Raw genomic sequence first — 17,246 nt, 5'->3', positions numbered from 1 at the left:
AGGTTAACATATTTAAGAACCATCATTAAAAGTAGGCTCTGAAAAATTAAAGTTTATAGACCGCTATTTCTTTCCAGTAGGAGATTAAACCACAGTGTCAATGCCCTCATCTGCTCCTCCCTTTCTGACTATTTCTAGTTCTGAATATTGAAAGCTGTCTCTCCACACAGACAGTCCTCCCCATATTTCTCTTTCAATTGCAGGCAGTGCCCTGGCTGGTTTTGTGTCAACTTGACACTGGCTACAGTCACCTGAGAGGAGGAGCTCTCAACTGAGAAAATATCTCTAAAAGGTCAGATTTTAGGTAGGTCTACAGAGCATTTTCTTCATTAGTGATCGATGGGGTGAGGGGCAGCCCATTGTGGGTGGTGCCACCCCTGGACTGGTGGTCCTGAGTTCTGTGAGAAAGCAGGATGAGCGAGCCAGGAAGCAGCACTCCTCTGTGGCCTCTGCACCAGCTCCTACCTCCAGGTTCCTGTCCTGGCTTCCTTCAGTGCTGAGCTGTGCTATGGAAGTGTAATCCAAACAAGTCCTTTCCTCCTCAACTTGCTTTTGGTCGTTGTGTTTCAGCAATAGTTAACCTGACTACAATAGGCAGCCTTCTTTCCCACCATGGGAAGGTGGATAAGCTACACACACACACACACACACACACACACACACACACACACATCTACCTATATATACACACATACACACACACACATATATATACACACATATACATACACCTATATATACACATATACATACACACATATACACACATTTATATATATACACACACACATATACGTTCACCTATATATACACACGCACGCACACACACACACACACACACACACACACACACACACACGTCTAGTAGCTTATCCTGCCCTTCCACATCTACTCCAGAGCACTGTCCCTCTTCAGCATCACAGCATGGTTCTTTGTGAATTTCATACATGGATACATTCGCCCCTTTCCCTAGCCTGCTGGGTAATTTTGAACAAGTTTTGGGGTGATTATAAACCTCAACTTTCTCTTTTTTTGAAGAGAGTGGTAGAGTGTTCTGCATGGGTGAAGTTCTGGACTCAATCACCAGTACCTCCAGTAAAACAGTGTGAAAGAACTATAAGCCACTCACATGGTAAGCTCACAATGAGCCAGCGTTTAGCTGTTTTTCAGTCTTAGCACCATTGGCTAGGGTAAATAATCTCTTCTGTCTCTCTGTTTGTCTTTGTCTCTCTCCCCTCCTCACCTCCCTCTTCTCCTTCCTCACCTCATACTCTCCCTCTCTCCCTCCCTCCCACCCTCTTTTCCTTTCCCTTCTCTTTTTGAGACAGGGTGTCTATATCTCAGGCTGACCTCAAATTCTATGTAGTTGAGGAGGTCTCTAGTCCCTTCCCTATTCTCTTTCCTTGGTTCCCCCACCCTTGAAATGGTGGGATTACAGGATACCACATCTGGTACAGCTGTCCTTTTCAAAAATCAAATCTGGAAAAAGTGTATCATTTCAGTGGCATATTTGGCAGCAAAATTAAGCAATGTTTAATGAAAGTAAAATGTTTTTTTAATCCTCTTATAGTCCATCAGTTTTAAATTTTCTGAGAAAACTATTGGACATTTAATGCTTACAGTTTAGCTTGATGAATTAAATAACCTTTGAAATATGGTGGGCTGTCTTTGTTAGCTGAGATACATCATATTGCCATAGTATTCTTTAAAAGTGTGGTTTAGAGGCTGGGCATTTAGGTCAGTGATGCCTAGCAAGCATAAGGCCTCATATTCTATCCCCAGGAGGACACACACACACACACACACACACACACACACACACATGAATGAAATCGTTAAGGTTTGGTGCTCCACTGCATAATGCTGAGTGAAAAAAGAGAACAATCAGTAAACAAATAAAAGTGAGTGTATGTACATTCTAGAAACTCGTTGCTGGGCATTGCACACCCCAGCAGTCCTTTTGCCTTTTCCTGCCCTGAACAGTAGTGGCGTGAAAGTTATGCAGTTTACAGGTAATAGCCTGTAAGGTGTTCACTTTCTTTTCATTGAGTGTAAACACGTGTATTTAGGCATCAGTCTGAACAACTGCGAAGTTTTCTTTCTTTAGGGAATCTGTGTGCTGGTGAACAGGCAAGAGGCAAATCCCAAGAAGGGCATCAGTGGCAGCCCCGCCCATTGTCAGGAGCTCCTCCCTCTCACCCGCCCCGTCTACTCCCACTCCGTAAGCGTGAAGCGCCAGCGGTGCGGTTTGGTTTTTTGTCCCTCTCCGCGACCCGTCCTCCAGACGGTTGTGGCGGCCGCCATGGAGGCGAGTGGGCCCTGAGGAGAGGCCGGGCTGGGCCGGCGGCCTGCAGCCACGAGAGGCGGAGGCCGCGAGCACTCAGCGGGAGAGGCAGGCTCGAGCCGGGACGCTGCGAGAGGCTCGGCGTTCCGAGTGCGCTCTGGCCGCCGAGCCGCCGCTCCTGGCTCCAGCCTCGGCTCCGACCGCAGACATGGCGGGCGGGCACTGCGGCAGCTTCGCTGCGGCGGCGGCCAGCAGCGGGGAGATCGTGCAGCTGAATGTTGGGGGGACCAGGTGAGCCCGCGTCCACGCGGGGACAGTGGGTGGGACGACCGCTGCTGCAGGAGTGACATGTGCAAGCCCAGGTGATAAAGGTGCTGCATCCGGGGCGGCGTCTGCACGGCCAGGTGGCGTACGGGCTGCAGGGCAGGGTGGCGTCTGCACGGCGCGGTAGGGTACCCGCGACAGGCAGGGACAGTTTTGCAGGATCCAAGGATCCCTGTGCATCCTTCAGAGTCTGGTCCCAGGTCGAGTGCAAAGACTGTTAAAATTCAGTCTTTATTCCTCCTGGTTCCTATGGTGTCAGTCCACAGGAGCACAGTTGGCATGGTGGACGTCCCTGACCAAGTGACTGGGGCCTCCCGAGGCGTCCTGACACCGAGCTGTCAGCGTTCCAGCTAGTTGTAGTCTCCGGTGCTAAGGCTTGCACTGTTGCATAGGAGCGAGCCTCTCTTTCTGCAGGTTTACCTAGCTGTGGGCTTAGCTTCTGCAAGGGACAGGAGTGCGTCTTTGTACTCTGATACAGATGTCAGTGCGGGAACGGGGTAGATCAACATCGTTGTTCATTTCCAGAGTTTCTCTCGGTGCACGGACAGGAAGGATTTTTTCCACATGTAGAGGGGTGTGACTAAATACTGACCTGTGGGCAGCTTAGGTATCTGCAAGGAGAAAACCGGGTGAATTGTCTTCTTTAGACTCTTAGGCCTTCCACTCTCATTCTGTGCTTTTTATTACGTTTGTTGGCAAAGTAAACAATCCAAACAAGCAAAAAAACCAAAACCCCATTTTTGTGGATTTGCCATGACTTACCCATTACTCATCTGAGAAAAGGGTATTATTGTCAGTGCTAGTTGAGAGAAGCTTGACTTTAAGGCATAGTAAAAATACATACAGGGAGAGGAATGCTCTGGAGAACAGGCTATTTTGTTGTCCTGGGAAGACTAGTTTCAGTGTTGAAGATTTTAAACAAGTAACACTTTTGCTACTTAAAAATTACAAATTAACAGCAGTGAAGGTACCGGCTTTCCAGGCGGTGGAGAACTTGGTCTGTCACTCTCTTGTTACTTACAAAGCAAAGTTTGAACAGTTGGAGAAGCTGCACCTCTTCTACTGCATTCCAGACATAGCAAGTCACATGAAAATGACCTCCGCTGCATTCCATGCATACTAGGTCAAGTGCAGATGACCTCATCTAATGTAAATAGTGTGTTTTCCCTGCCCACCTAGAACTACGTGAAACTATTGCAGGTAACTTAGTATGCACAAGTGAAATGTTCCGCAGGAGGCGTGAGTAGTGTGTGTTACTACATAGAAGCAGGATTGTGTTCATGCCAGATCTTCACACCACTTTTGAGCATCCGTGGATATCTCACGTATTTTCCTCCCAGGCATTCAAAAGAATATAGCTTTATGACAAAAAACTACGTTATATTATCACTTTAAAAAAGATTGTTCTGTCTTAATTGTGTTGTGAATGCAGCTGCATGTGGAGGCTAACGGAGCCCTTAGAGCTGGGGTTACAGATGTGGTGAGTCTTGTTGAGAACCACCTGATGTGGGTGCTGGGAACTGCACTCTGGCCTTCAGCAAGATTGGCAAGTGTTCTTAATCACTGAGCCATTTCTTCAGCCCCTGCCTTGTTTATTGTGTATTGGAGATGGATGTGGCTAGACAGCTAGGCTAAAAAGGCACTTCTTAGCAAGGCTGGCCACCTGAGTGCCCTCCCGGGCCATCCTTAAGATGAAAGGAGCAGACTGGCTCCACATGCGCACTCCCTTGTGCATTCCCACCAGTGCATCAAGATTAAAAACAAAGTAATAATAAAAAGTGGATGTCTTAGAGGTGAACTTGGTTCTTACTGGGTTCTGAATTTTTCAAAGTGCTAGTTAGCATTTAATAAAAAAAAGACAATAAATTTATTCCTGGTTTGAATGTTTTAGAAGACAACCTGTGGCACAGTTTGAAGCTCTGGAGTCACTGCCTAAGGTGTAGAAAGCGCTTGTTCAGAAATGGAAGAAAGTCACAGAACATGCTGCTGGGTTGTGGGGACAGTAGGCAGCATGCTGCTGGCATGTCCTCTGGTGTGGCACTCTATGGGGACTTTAAAAACTGGTAGTGAGTGTTATTAATAGCATCAGTGAAGAGTCGTTGTTTACTCAGGTATCAGTGCAGAAAGGAGAGGGGCTGGCTGATGGAAAGTGTTGGAAACAAACTGGTTTCTTATGCATATAGCAGGCCTCCCCTCTAGGTTAGCAGCCTTGAGCAAGTTACTTTGTATTGGTTAGTTTCCTGAAAGTTACTATAGTGCCAGTCTCATGCATCCCTAGAAGACCTGGAGGGAGTGATCATGAACTGAGACTTAGAGGTTTTGTCATAGTAGTATTTCATAGCAAATCACTTTACTTCACATTTTCATATTTAGCTTCATATTTGCAGATGAATTTTGTGGCAAGCCACTAGAGTGGGTGTGCTACATAACCAGATATGCTAATTTCTTTAGTCTTCTGTTTGCTGTGTTTACCACCATCTGTCCGTCTTTGGCACACTTGTTAATCATATATATCTTGTCCAATCTCTGTCCAGAAGTTACATATTGTTTTTCAGGTGTGCTTGATAATGATTGGCTGTGTAATGAAGGTTTCCCTCCTACTGTCTGTGACTGCCTGCCCCACCTCCTGAATGCTGTGACTACAGCTGTGTCCTTCATGCTAGTGTGACATTGTGATTGTAAGCAGACCTATGCACTTTAAAATGGTTTCCTGAAGGTGATGAACATGTGTCTGTGTTTGCTGGGTTGTGGTGACAAAGTGCCCGACAAAGCCACTGAAAGTTAAGGTGCCGGGTTCTTCGGACCCAGTGGTGGTGGCGTTCAGCTCCTTCTGTCCACTTTGGTCCAGAGCAGTATCCGCACTGCTCCTTTGTCTCAGCCTCAGTTCCTGTCTTCACTTCTGCCTTGGCCTCTCCTTCAGTGACAGACTGAGCCTCTAAGCCTAACAAGCCCTTTCTCCCCGGGTTGATTTTTGTCAGTGTTTATCATAGCAACAGAAAACAACCTAGGGCAAAGGTAGATCTTCTCTCTTTGTTTAATTGTAGGGACGCCTTCATACAAACTCCAACGGTTTGTGTCCATGGAGGTCCCAGACAATCAAAATGAACCTTTCTACCATTATTTTTGACATTATCTAATGCCTTCTGCACGTGAGTCTTTCTGTGCGTGCTTCCATTTACCATTGACTTGAGGTTTCTGTGACCAGTAGTAACCTATGAACTATGAACCTTGAACCTATAGAATTACTTGAGAGTTTGCTAAGAAATGCCTTAGGAAAAGCTGCCATGTTTTTTGAGTATGTGTTTGTTGAATTCCTTCCTATTTATTTACGTCTTCATATCAGTGTGTGTATGTGTGTATGTTCTTGAGGCGTTCACAATCCACTGGCCTCAGATTTGCTGTGCATTCGAGGCTAGCATGGAGCTCACTCTCCTGTCTCAGCTTCTGGAGCAGTGGGAGTACAGAAATAGACTACCTAACTTGGTTTTAGCTCCTTTCTTAGATTAATGAGCATGGGAGTGCTTGACAACTTGGATTATTTATAAACTGTGAAGTTAGTTGTGAGTTAGCATCCTTGTATCTCTCTAAGATCTCTCAATGGAAAATATCTGTATCTCTATAGAGACATAATCTATAAGAAATAAATTATAGATTTATTTATTTATTTATGGTTAGGAACACTTGCTGCTCTGGCAAAAGCCCTGATTTTAAATCTCAGCACCTACATAGTAGTTCAACCGTCTGTAACTCCAGTCCCAGAGGACTCTGATGGCCTCTGTTGACCTCTGTGGGTACCACGTGATGCACGTACATACATGTAGGCAAATATTCGTATACATAAGACAATAAAATAAATACATCTTTTTTTAAGATGTATTTATTTATTTATTATCTAGAAGTTCACTGTGTCTGTCTTCAGAAGAGGGCATCAGATCCCATGACAGATGGTTCTGAGCCACCATATGGTTGCTGGGATTTGAACTCAGGACCTCTAGAAGAGCAGTCAGTGCACCTAACCACTGAGCCATCTCTCCAGCCTCCAGTAAATACATCTTTTAAACACCAGCTCTTTCCCTTTGCAGGTCACTTTTCCTTACAGATTAGAATATAGAGGTGTGGATGGGGGACAGCTAACGTTTTCCCTCTGATTAACAAGTGTACTTTGATAACTACAGAGAGTGTGTGAGAGAATCAGGCTGTAGCAGACATTCTGTAGAAGGGGACTTGTACTGTTTTCTGCTGTCACCAACATTAGGTGGCATAAGGCCCATCCTGCCAATGGCCATGTGGACAGCCTGGTTACATGTTTACCAATACTTCCTTTATATGTAAATGCTCTGTTGTAACCATATAAAGGCCACAGAACTCTGAACTGGATAGAGTGCATCTCTGACGGTCACACTCTGCTCCAGTGTAGCTGTGGGTTTGTGCTAGTGCTAGGCCATGGGATTACAGGTCATTCTCCAAGCACTGCTACCCACCCTTAAAAAACAAAACATTGTTTTCTTTCGAGTGTGAGTGTGTGAGTGTGTGTGTGTGTGTGTGTGTGTGTGTGTGTGTGTGACACTCCTGAAAGTTGCACAGGTTTTTAAGGAGTTATCGTTTATCAGGAGATGAGCTGTCTTAAGCCCTTGCTGTCTTAGGCTTAGGTGTGGATTGACCTCTGCAGCTCTCAGTTTGGTCTGCCATCCACTGACATTTGCTGTGCCACTTGGCAGATGTGAAAGGAAACGGAGGAAAGTTTGGGTGCTAGACCATGATGAACAGGGAGCAGATAGTACCTGTTTTCCTCATCCTTTGGCAATGCCCAGGACAAGTACAGAGAGTGTACATGAGTCTCAAGTTGATCAGAAGGAGGTCATGCAGGGCAGAATGTCTGGAGAAAGAAGCCATTGTGGATTGGAAACCTAGTTGTGTCAGGAGACACGGGTGCGACTTGGAATATTGGACATGGAGAAGGTGATTGAGCTGGGACAGAGACACCAGAGGCATAAAGCTGAGAGAGGGCGGCGACAAGCCGCTCCTCACGGCGTGGAGGGTGGGATTTGCGGTGATGGATAGAAGCTTGGGTTTTAGAAGTGTTGCATTTGATTTTGCTGCATCTTAACTCTGACGCAGACTGGTAAAGCTTATCCGTAGTAAGCAGGACAAACATAATGGAGGGGGTAGTCATCCTCAGCCCAGGACGACCATTGCTGCCCATCTCAGTGCGTTCTCATTCATAATGCAAGATGATTCTCATTGCAGGTTCAGTACCTCAAGGCAGACTCTTATGTGGATTCCAGATTCTTTTTTTTCCAGGTAACTTATGTAATTCTTTGTGTGATTATATGTGATTACTTGCCAAATATGAAAACTGTCCTCATTAGTTAATTTAAGACTTTTTTTAAAAATATTTTGAATTTAAATGTTGTCTTTTAAGTTGGAAATGTTATTGTCTTTGTACTGCTGAGAAGGGTTTTGCCATGTGGTCCAGTCTGGCCTTGAACTCTTCTTCCTTCCTCAGCCTTCTAAGGAGTTATAGCAAACACTCCACACCTGATTAAAACTGAGATCTTTTTAAAAGTTGGAAACAGAAAATTAGCTTGTATTGGCTTTGACATCTGGTAAGGAATTTGTTTATTTTCAGATTTTTATAACTAACGCTTGCTTACTTTAATGATTCCTAGTTTGCTGAGTGGAAGGATTTCAACACTTCGAGATGAAACTGGTGCTGTGAGTATAAATGTTATGTTTCTAAATTCAGTCAACAAACGCTTATGAGTTTTAGTGACAGGAAAGCTCATGTTTTAGTAAGCACAAATTTAGTGTGGCATTTTCAAAACCGTCACATGCAGTGTTTGTAAACTGGAAAGAGAGCCCTAAGCAATATCTACTGTCTGTGGCGTCTGAGATGTTGTGATTAGAGAGAGTGTAGGGTGTAACTTGTATTGCCTTAGTGAGTAGCTGAAACTGTAACCGTCAGTAAGCCTGAGTAAGAAACACCAGTAAGCCTGGTGTTAGAGTGAGTAGAGCCTTGCAGGTTCTTGTGAACCCGTGAGACTACAGTGTGGAGTAAGGTGTAGACCAAGAGGTGGCTTTCTGTACTTACAACATTGTCATAGGCGCAATTGTGTTCAGATAACTAGTGTTCAAAGAGAGTTGACAGCTCTCAGAAGCAGTTTGAAGTTAATTTGGCGAAAATTGTAGGTCAACTAAGGCAGCAAAACAGATGTGTCTGCATGAAGTTATCTTAAAGATGGAGTCAAAGCCAGCTCATCGGTCTCCGTCTTTGTTCTGCGTACGCTACGGTCCTCTGCTGTAGTCCTCCCAAGTCCTTGCAGCAGAGATGGCGAGATTGTCAGTTAAGCCCATGGATATCCTGCCCTGCTCCTGATGACGGCTGTGTTAACACCGACCGTCTGCACTGGAGCACACGGTGCTCTCTTCTTACGTCACAGGAGTTATGGCAGCTGCCACCTTGGGGACTGCCACAGCAGCCTCAGGACACTTGTGTTATTTTCAAAGTGTTGGTTGAGTCCGGAGTGTTTAGATGGGAGTGTTTCCCCGGGTGTCTCCTCCCCTCCCCCAGCTTCCTAGCCTTTAGAATGAAAGCACCTGGGAGCACAGCTGGAGCGTTCAGGGTCAGGGACATTAGAGCCCAGGGAGTCTGTGTGCCTCAGATGTGGAAAGGGGACGTTGATGTTGACTTGACTGTGACACAGTTCTTCACTTGCAGATATTTATTGATAGGGACCCGGCAGCATTCGCCCCCATTCTAAATTTTCTTCGGACAAAAGAACTCGACTTAAGGTAAGAGATTCACCCTTTCTGAGGCCTTGCTGGCCGCCAGTGTCTGGCTGTTCAGGAAGGACTGCGGTTCAGTTGTATCCATGTCCACCTGGGCACAGCCTTAGGAGCTTACAGTGAGCCACAGTCACGGCAGCAGTCACTTCTTACAGCTCCTCGGGTGATTCTGTTTCCTGAGTCGGGGATCCTGTGTAGCTGGTTATAGACCTCAGTGCAGCTGTGCTGTGTAGGGAGCGGACTCCCGGCCTGAGTTTTGTTGCTGGTTTCTTTCTTTCTCTTTTGCCCCCTCACACTTCCAGCCTCTAAGGGGCTCTGATGGGCCCCGTGGCTAACAGCATCCTCAGCTGAGTTGGGTGGGTCGGGGCCACTCTGCCTTTCCCTCCAGGTCGATCTGGCAGCTCTCTGGCCAGTCCCTGCTTTGCATCCCTGTATTCTTTCAGTCCTGCAGCCAGTGTTGTGGTCTGAGCGCGCTCTGCTCTGCTGGAAACAGAGGTGATTGTGACGCACGGCTGATGGTTTGGGTTTCCTCTCGCTTGTCTGTCTCTTGCCCATACCTAATTTCTCTTATAATCCTGTCCCTCTCTGGGGCTTGCTTCTGCTGTGTCTGTCTACGGCTGTGTTTGCACTTGTCTGTCAGCTTGTCAGCTCCTGCTGTATGCACTAACATGCTAGTAATCCTTAAACAGGTCTCCACTCTAGAAGGGCACCCGCTCTTCACTATACACCCAGCCTCTGATGGGTGGGTAGTAGTTTATGGATGACTGAACGATCACCTAACCCTAACCTTTCTTACCTTTCAGTTTGCCATCTTGAATTAGTTTGCATTCTTACAGAAAGCTTTATTAGTATTTCTTTTTAAATTTTCATTATTTCTGTCCGACCTTCACTAAGGCTCTGATTTTTTTTGTAGATCCAACTTTGAGGACTCTTGGGTGCCCTTTAGCTGCTTCTTGACTTAGTTTAGGTGCACAGTCCCTGAAGCCAGTGGGAGGTGGGCTGTGCTGGGTGAGAGGAGAGCACTCAGCCTCCACAGTGAGGGGTTTTCAGGCACCTCATTCCATGCAAAGGTCTGTTTGTTTGTGACTTAGGTCCAGGAGAGGCCCACTCTTTCTTACTCTCCTGCCTTCGCAGGGGCCCAGCAAATGTAAACTTTGGTTACTTTTCAAAAGAAGGAAGTTTTTAAAACACTGTTTTAACTGTGATTTTTTTTGGAGCTGGGGACCGAACCCAGGGCCTTGTGCTTGCTAGGCAAATGCTCTACCACTGAGCTAAATCCCCAACCCCTTAACCGTGTGTTTTGCATAACATTTTGTATTGCTGGTACCACAAATTATGTTTGCCAGCCTGTGCTGGTGACTTGTCTGCATTGCAGCTCCTCGAGCTTCTGAGACCATGTTTGCCCTGAGCCCTTCCTTGTCTTGGGCCTTTGCCACTGTATCCTTAGCATTTGACTCTAAAGTGGAGTTTGGACGTTTCCAGCGTTCTTCGTTTTTTGTGAGTGTGAGTGTGCCAAGGTTGGTGTCAGCATCTTAGATCTCTGCCTTCTACATGAGGCAGGGTCTCTCAGTTGACCTAGATCTAGCCGTCCCATGGTCAGCCAGCTTGCTCTGGGGCCATTTGGGTCCCACTTCTGTACAAGTGGGCTGCCACGCCTGTCTGGCGTTCTTGTGATGTGGATGGATCTGAATTCTTACCCTTGGGTCCTCATCTTTGGGACGTTGCTTTACTCAAACCCTTCCTAGCCCATACCTTCTTCTGTTAAACTAGTCACAAATGAAACCGTTAACTCACAATTAATTATATGTGCTGAGGCCTGGCCATGTTCTCAAAGGCAGAGCGGGCGACCGTGAGCCTCAGTGCTGTGGACTTGGGGGCTCACCCTCTTCCTGTCAGTTACAGATCGTTACCCAGCTCTCCTGCTGGGCAGGGCCGTCCTCATTGCACACAGAATGCTGCAAGGTGTGTAAATGAGCACTGCACCAGGCCCTGTGGAAGACACAGAGCAGTCAGAAGAGGAGGAAGCTTCCAGTATAATGGGGAAGGCGAACGCATTTATAGAGAGACTTGAGTTAAAAAGTCCTCTACAAGAACGGTTTCTGCCTTTCTTTTTTTGGTTGAATTTTTCTTGATAATTCATTGTATTATTCCTCAAATCTCTCTTACTCATACAAATCATCAAATATGTAACCATTTTAAGTGGTAGCAGTGCATCTTAAATATCTATTTTGTCCTGTGTGGAGTGTTTTGCCACCCACATGACTGTGCACAAGTACTTGCATGTGTTCTTGGAGGTCAGAAAAGGAAGCTGGAGCCCTGGGACTGGAGTTTCAGTTGATATGAGCTGCCCTTTGGGTGCTGGCAACTGCATCTGTGCCTCTGGGAGAGAGCACAAATTCTTAACCACTTCCAGGTGATTAATGGTGTTGGAAAGAGAATGTGAGAAAAAAACAAAATTTAGGCTTGGTGGCCTCATCCCCTTGAGGGTCTGCTGTGTTCTCCGTGGTCGCCATGGTGGCCTAGGTCACTGGTGTTAGAGAGCTCACAGACTTTGTTTGCTTCCTTACAGGGGAGTCAGCATCAACGTTCTCAGACACGAGGCAGAATTTTATGGGATCACTCCACTAGGTATGTGTGATCTCCTGGGACTGACCCTGTGCTAAAGCTGCCCAGAGCAGAGTGTCTTCACTTAGGTCCTCTGGAGAGCAGCTCTACAAACGTCTCAGCTGTGAGCTGTTTAAACATCCCTTTCTCTCCTCACGCCCTTAACTGAGAGTGAGTGTGGAGCAGCTGTGTGTGCATGGCCCCTGACAAGCTTCATTGACTATTGCAGTGCGAAGGCTGCTGCTGTGTGAGGAGCTGGAGAGGTCGTCCTGCGGCAGTGTCCTGTTCCACGGCTACTTGCCCCCGCCAGGTACTGCGGCTCACGTTTGGTCAATCTCTAAAAAGCTCTTTTTGTCACTAACATAAGCATAAAATAAGAACAACTGCTTTGTTATTTGAGTTTCGGTAAGTCTGGTCCTCATCAGACTGCCCTTGCGTGACAGTGAGGTCACAGCACATGTAGAGCAGGGGTCGGCCCTTCCGAAGGACGCAGGAGCTCCGTGGCTACACTGACTGCCCTGTACACCACTGGCCCTTAGCCGAGCTCCCGAACCTGGAGCTCTGCAGCCTTGGTCACTGTCCCCTCTGCAGGCTTAGGTCACTGTCCCCTCTCTGCAGGCTTAGGTCACTGTTGCCTCAGTTACCTAGAGTTGGGGCTTTGCCTGTGCTTCTGGGAGAGGTGTTGTTTTGAGAAGACCCTGTCTGAAAGTGTGAGGAAATTCAGACGTAACAGATGAAATGTGTTCTGCTTTGTAGGCATCCCCAGTCGTAAAGGAACTAACACAGCTAGGTCCTCTGTGGACGCTAGGAATGGACTGAGTTCTATGGAAGGCGAAGCCCGGGGAAGCGGGACGCAGCCTGTGCTTGCTGGGAATGGAGAAGACACTATTAGGCTGGGTGAGTGACACAGGACACAGAGGAGGAGGGCACACACTTAACTCGCAGGGACACAGGCTATGAATTTTTAATATTACGTTTTTGCTCCTATCTTTCCCTCCTTCCCCTCTCTCTCCCTCCTTCCCTCTCTCCCTCCTCTCTCTCTCTCCTTCTCTCCCTCCTTCCCTCTCTAGTCTTATGGTTTTGCATTGAATATATGGCAGTGGTGCTGAGTGCTGTTGTACTGAGCTATGCCCCAGTCCTTTATAATTGTTTTATATATTAGAAAATCTCATCTACCACACATTGTTTTGATGTGTAATATGATCCTCTGTTTTTGTTTTCTTTCTGTTGTTTCTGTCCTCACAACAGTTGACAAACTCTCTGTTGAGAGCTGGCCAGTGGGTTCCCAGTTTAGGCTCCTGGGGCCTACGGCATTTGCTGGTACTAACCTGCCGGTCTGGGGAAGGCGTGATCCACAGTCTAATAAGCTGTGCGTGCTCTGCTCCTACCACTTTAACACAAACTGGCAGAAGTGCGAAATGGCCTCTGAGCCAGAACTTCCCAACTCTGTGTAAGATGTAGATGCTTCTCTTTAAACCTGACAGGAGTCCCAGTGGACCCAAGAAAGGTGCTAATAGTTGCTGGCCACCACAACTGGATTGTAGCTGCCTATGCTCACTTTGCTGTGTGTTACAGGTACTGTGTCCTTAATCATCATTTGGTTTTATTTTAAATAATTATATTTTATATTTGGGTTGAACATCTGTTCCTTTTAGCCTTCAGTTTTCCCCTGCATGTGTCATCCACTGCACTGGGTTATAATTCAGTTTGTTTTTTACTTGATATCTACTTTATACTGCTGACAGCCTTAGTGTTTGTTTCCCAGATGGTGGACGTGCGACTCAGTCTTAGATACTTCACTCCTTCTGACTCATGTCGCTTATGTGGAAGCCTTAGGCAGGGTTGAGTCTATAACTTTTTCATGAATCCGTCTGTTCGTCCGTTGTCTTGTGCAGCAGAGGTGGGAAGAGCTCTGTCCTGTTCAAATGTTGGGAGTAACACAGTGAGGTCGGATGTGTGGACAGCTCAGTGTCTGCAGTGCACTGAGCTTTTCAGTACTGGATTGGAGCGGAAGGCAGTGAGGAGGAGTGCAGAGTCCAGAGCGAGCAGGTGTCTAACAGGGTGAGTTAGAGCAGGGGGCGTCTAACAGGGTGAGTTAGACTCTTCAAGGCTGTACTGTGGGCCTCAGGCAGTGCTGTTGCTCCCTGAAGCAGGGAGGGGCAGGATTGACTCCTTCAGCATGCGCCTGTTTGATTGTTACTGGCAAGTCAAAGACGTTAGAATTTTTGTCACTTTGTTTTGTACCTTGGATAAGGAATAAAAATAGCTGAAGCTGGTTACAGATTTGAAAGGCCTCAGGACTTTACTGTCCCCTGTAAGTACCAAAGTGTGGTGCAGGTTTGCCTCTGGAGGGTGCTGTTGGCCACTTGCTGGGGCTGGGCTTTGGTTATAGTGGTGAACAGATGAGACTTCGTTCTGAGTGCTGTGCAGGTTTTTAACTTAATCACTAGACCGTACAGGAATGGGCTTTCAGGTGATTGGTTCTAATGCTCTTATGTATCATAAGACATTCAGTATGGGATTTTATGGAGTTGTTCTAGACTCACCCCCACGTGAAAAGGCCCTGAGAGGCCAGTCTCTCAGTTGTTCAGCATGGGGTGCACAGTTGATTGTTGACAAGGGTTCCAGGAACTTGCAGTGACTGTTATGGGATGTGGCAGGTCTGCCCTTGTCACAGCACTGCAGGTTGTCACTTGCCAGAGAGTGTTGAATCCCCCACAGGAGGGCTGGAGAAGGAAGAGCGACTGCTTGTGACATTGTAGACTGGCACAGTTAGCCTACGACTGGAGCTGGCGCCTCGGGTGGGAAGGGACAAGGGCACGTGTGCTGGCTTTCCTTACAAACTCAAACCAAGAAGCAGACTGGCAAACGGTTCGAAAAGAAATTTCACAGTATTTTTGAAGATCATAGTCTTTTCTACAAGGATTAAAACAGAAAGTGGTGTGGTAGTCACATGTGCTTTCCCATAGGCCACTGACCTGTGTGGTTTACGTCCCATTCCTTCCTGTGTTTGACAGTGGTCACTGAATTAATGGAGAACTTGTATAGGTTGCTGCCCTCTTGCATCTGGACTCCATTTTAGATGTTAATCTCAGAGGAATTTCCTTTGTATAGGTGATATGAAATTTAAGAATGTGTTTTACTTTCTTCCAAGTGAGTAACTAATTATGTTTACATCATTCATCAAGTGAGTCGGCTTCCTGCTGAGTGTGACGCTCCCCTTCACGTGTGTAAGCGTGTTCTTGTGCATATGTCGTGTGTCTCTGTGTATTCAGGTATCTTGAACTCTTAAACGCTAATCAAGCTTAACAGCTCATTTGGGAAAGAGCTTGCTCACGGTGTGCTTCACATTTACCAGACCTCATAAGGCTTCACTCCGGGAGGCAGGCGCCCCTGCATGCTGTGCTAACTGCAGAGTCCGCAGGGAAGAGCTGGGTGCAGTGTCGGTGTCTTTGTCTCTGATGTACTCGAAGCTTCACTGCGTCCCTGGAAGATTACACAGCTGTAGACTGCTTTGCATTCATTTCAGTTTGCAAACACAGGTTTGCCTGCCTCCCTGAGTTAAGTTCTGAAACAATGCAGTCACGCTCTCCAGATTGTAAATGCTTCTTCCTCTACCGTCCTCATGGCTGTACCCTTGAAACTAAGGCCTGTGCCGTCTGGAAGAGTGTGGTCTGTGTTCCTGCATCTTTGCCCACAGGATCAATGTCCTTTCAGATTGCAGCCACCAGCATGTGTGCTGAGTGCACGTGTCCTTATCTGGAAGTGTTGACAGTCCCTACTTTGTGCTCAGTCTGAGAGGGCCTAAAAGTCCACATTTTATTCCTCAGTCGTGAGTTTGAGTGTATTGGATGCGTAGTCTCATATTTGTCTTAACACACCACTCCCATCTGGTGGCTGAAACGGGCAATTACAGCCCTTCCCAATGTGTGGGGGGAAAAGTGGTAAATTTTACCCTTTATTAAAGCTTTGAAGCTTCCATAAGGAAACCATTAATTCTCATTTAAGGCCTATGTACTTTGTGAGTTGTACTTGTATTACTTGAGCATACATATTTAAATGACAACAGTGGCCATGCCTGTGCATGTCCTAATTAAGTAGTACATGTTGTACCAATGGCCAGCCAGCTTAGCTTTCTCCATGTGCCATAGTGTAAGGGCAGCTTTGTCCTTTCTCCTGCTAGGCAGAACCAGGGTGGCACTTTTGCGCACTTGTTCATCGTGACGCTATCTATAATCAGGCTCTAACCCTGGGGGTTTGCCATTCATTCATACGGAAGCCCAGTCTAGAAGACCCTAGTTCATAGAAGACAGAGGAATCTATTAAAAATGGCAGTCAGGCATGGAGATACAGTCTATAATCTCAGCTCTCAAGAATCTGGGGCAGGAAGATTGAGTTGGAGACCAGCTTGGGCTACATGGTAAGTCCTACTGTGGGTCAGCCTCAGGTACATAGAAAGACCCTGTCTTAGGGAGAGCCAGCCTCGGGTACAGAGAAAGACCCTGTCTTAGAGAGAGCCAGCCTCGGGTACAGAGAAAGACCATGTCTTGGAGAGACGGGGAGGGGAGGAGAACAAAAGGGGCATGGATGTACAGTGTCCTGTTGGCCTGTATAGAGCAGTCTTCAGAGACTGAGGTGTTTAGGTTATAATGTAATATCCTCTAAGGAGCAGGGACTTCAGTTCTTGCCATGTCACATCAGTGACATCATACGATTGCTAAGAGGGACGAACCCAAGCTCTTCTCAAATGCTGACTGCTATTGGCCGTCATGGATCATACAGAACATAGCAGTAGCTTTGTGGGAAAAGGTGAGAGACTTAACATCTTGTGTAGATAAACCAGTGTGAACTTATCCTTGTCTACAAATGTTTGAGACTCAGATTATGGCTATTTTATTTGCTTTGACAGTTACTTGGTGGCAGGGGTTGGGTATCCCCAATTTACCTTTCTAGCCGCTGGCCTGACTACTTCCCCAGTTATGTACCCCAAATACTTGCCGTTTCTCTTGGTCATGTGTTCATGGTTCATCTCCTTTCACAGTGGCTTCCTCCTCTCACCATGTCCTTCCCTCCCCCTCAAACACCCCCTGCCCCCACAACCCTCAGTCAGGTAACAGGTAACCCAAAACCTGCCTACCTCTAATCCCCTCAGTAATTGGCTACCATTTTTATTTAACCAGTGGTTTTAAATTAAAGAACAAGGTTTGCATAGCAACAGACCAAACCTCAACCATCTTAAATTTTTTCT

General features: G+C 46.6%; 1 protein-coding gene across 2 annotated transcripts in view; it reads left to right on the top strand.

The window, feature by feature from the left end:
• Positions 1-2,221: 2,221 nt before the first annotated feature.
• The window catches only part of Kctd3 (potassium channel tetramerization domain containing 3), a 38,582-nt gene continuing 23,557 nt past the window's right edge, over positions 2,222-17,246 (top strand). The window contains exons 1-8 of one of the 2 annotated variants that reach the window (XM_039090826.2): positions 2,222-2,575; positions 7,856-7,909; positions 8,278-8,323; positions 9,327-9,400; positions 11,964-12,022; positions 12,228-12,308; positions 12,755-12,895; positions 13,483-13,573. In XM_039090826.2, the coding sequence (XP_038946754.1) occupies positions 2,493-2,575; positions 7,856-7,909; positions 8,278-8,323; positions 9,327-9,400; positions 11,964-12,022; positions 12,228-12,308; positions 12,755-12,895; positions 13,483-13,573 (629 nt within the window). In that variant the 5' untranslated portion in view covers positions 2,222-2,492. The remainder of the gene's footprint in view (positions 2,576-7,855; positions 7,910-8,277; positions 8,324-9,326; positions 9,401-11,963; positions 12,023-12,227; positions 12,309-12,754; positions 12,896-13,482; positions 13,574-17,246) is intronic. The other variant, NM_001107199.1, reaches the window with a different exon arrangement.

Source organism: Rattus norvegicus, chromosome 13, assembly GCF_036323735.1.
Source record: "Rattus norvegicus strain BN/NHsdMcwi chromosome 13, GRCr8, whole genome shotgun sequence".
NCBI lineage: Eukaryota > Metazoa > Chordata > Mammalia > Rodentia > Muridae > Rattus > Rattus norvegicus.
This window is presented reverse-complemented; position numbering and strand designations above follow the sequence as displayed.